The following is a 1,090-nucleotide window of genomic DNA, read 5'->3' on the forward strand; positions in this document are numbered from 1 at the left end:
TTAGACTCTAGGTGTGGGAACTCCTGATAACCTTTTCCAAAAATAATGCACCTTATCCAATGGGATTGGTTTTTGGAGTTGATCATAACCAATAATTTCACAAGCACAAGGTAAGCCATGAGTGCATCGCAATACACATCCGCAGTCTTTAGGATCCATACCCATTGACCTACCACGCTTTCTCTCTTCAAAATCATCTCTATTGCATCTTTAGAAACAAAACCCCTCAATTCAGCCATAGTTAAAAGCCTAAAATCATGTCTGACATTGTTCAAACTTCGCTCAAATGATGCATAAATCTCTATTAGTTGCTCGGTTACCATTAAGTGCATTGACTGACCAACGAAGTCTGACGTTGACATATGGCCCATGTACCTTTTCAATTTGGCATGTGCACTCTCCACTCGATTAGTAGTAGTGCAACCCAAGTGCAAGCAGTTATCAATCCAAGCCGAAACAAATTCCTTTTTGTGTGGCACCCAAGTCTTTTTTATGTAATCAAGGAGCTGTGGAAATTCTTGGTAGTCTCTGTCCAAAGCTTCCAAGTGTAAATTGTATTCATCGACGGTGCCAGACGTCATTACCTTTTTCCAGTCTTCATTGAAAGATTTCCATATCTCATCATCATGGAGAAGTTTCTTATCCTTACCCAATATATTTGTCTCAATGTGCCACCGACACAACATACGACTCGCACTTGGGAAAATCTTTTCTATGCCATTCACTAATGCCAATTCCCCATGTGTTACTATCACTGACAGAAGTATCTCAATATCGAGTAAAGAGTGCAATCGACCTAATGCCCAATGGTAGTTATCTTCCTTCTCTTTCTCAAACATTGCAAAACAAACTGAAAATGTCTTCATAGTCAAAGTCACCCCAACTACCTCAAACAATGGCCACCGATACCTATTGGTCTTGTATGTAGAATCCATAACCAATACTAGAGGGAAGCACTTAACTAGTTCTATAGACTTAGGATGAGCCCAAAACAAGTTTGTCACAACATTAGTATCTTTCTCCCATCGATTCCACTCATAATATCCGTTCTCATCCAAGGTAGTCATTAGATATTGCATATGTGATCTTC

The 1,090-nt window shown here is 39.5% G+C and overlaps 1 protein-coding gene across 1 annotated transcript; it reads right to left on the reverse strand.

The window, feature by feature from the left end:
- On the reverse strand, positions 1–1,067 carry LOC147490935 (protein FAR1-RELATED SEQUENCE 5-like). Its single transcript, XM_086567144.1, has 2 exons — positions 376–1,067; positions 1–208 (listed from the first exon to the last, which is right to left on the reverse strand). Exons 1-2 carry the CDS (start codon positions 1,065–1,067, stop codon positions 1–3), a joined length of 900 nt encoding a protein of 299 aa, XP_086423270.1.
- Between the last annotated feature and the right edge of the window lie 23 nt (positions 1,068–1,090).

Source organism: Coptis chinensis, chromosome 6 (genome assembly GCF_015680905.1).
Source record: "Coptis chinensis isolate HL-2020 chromosome 6, ASM1568090v1, whole genome shotgun sequence".
NCBI classification, from domain to species: domain Eukaryota; kingdom Viridiplantae; phylum Streptophyta; class Magnoliopsida; order Ranunculales; family Ranunculaceae; genus Coptis; species Coptis chinensis.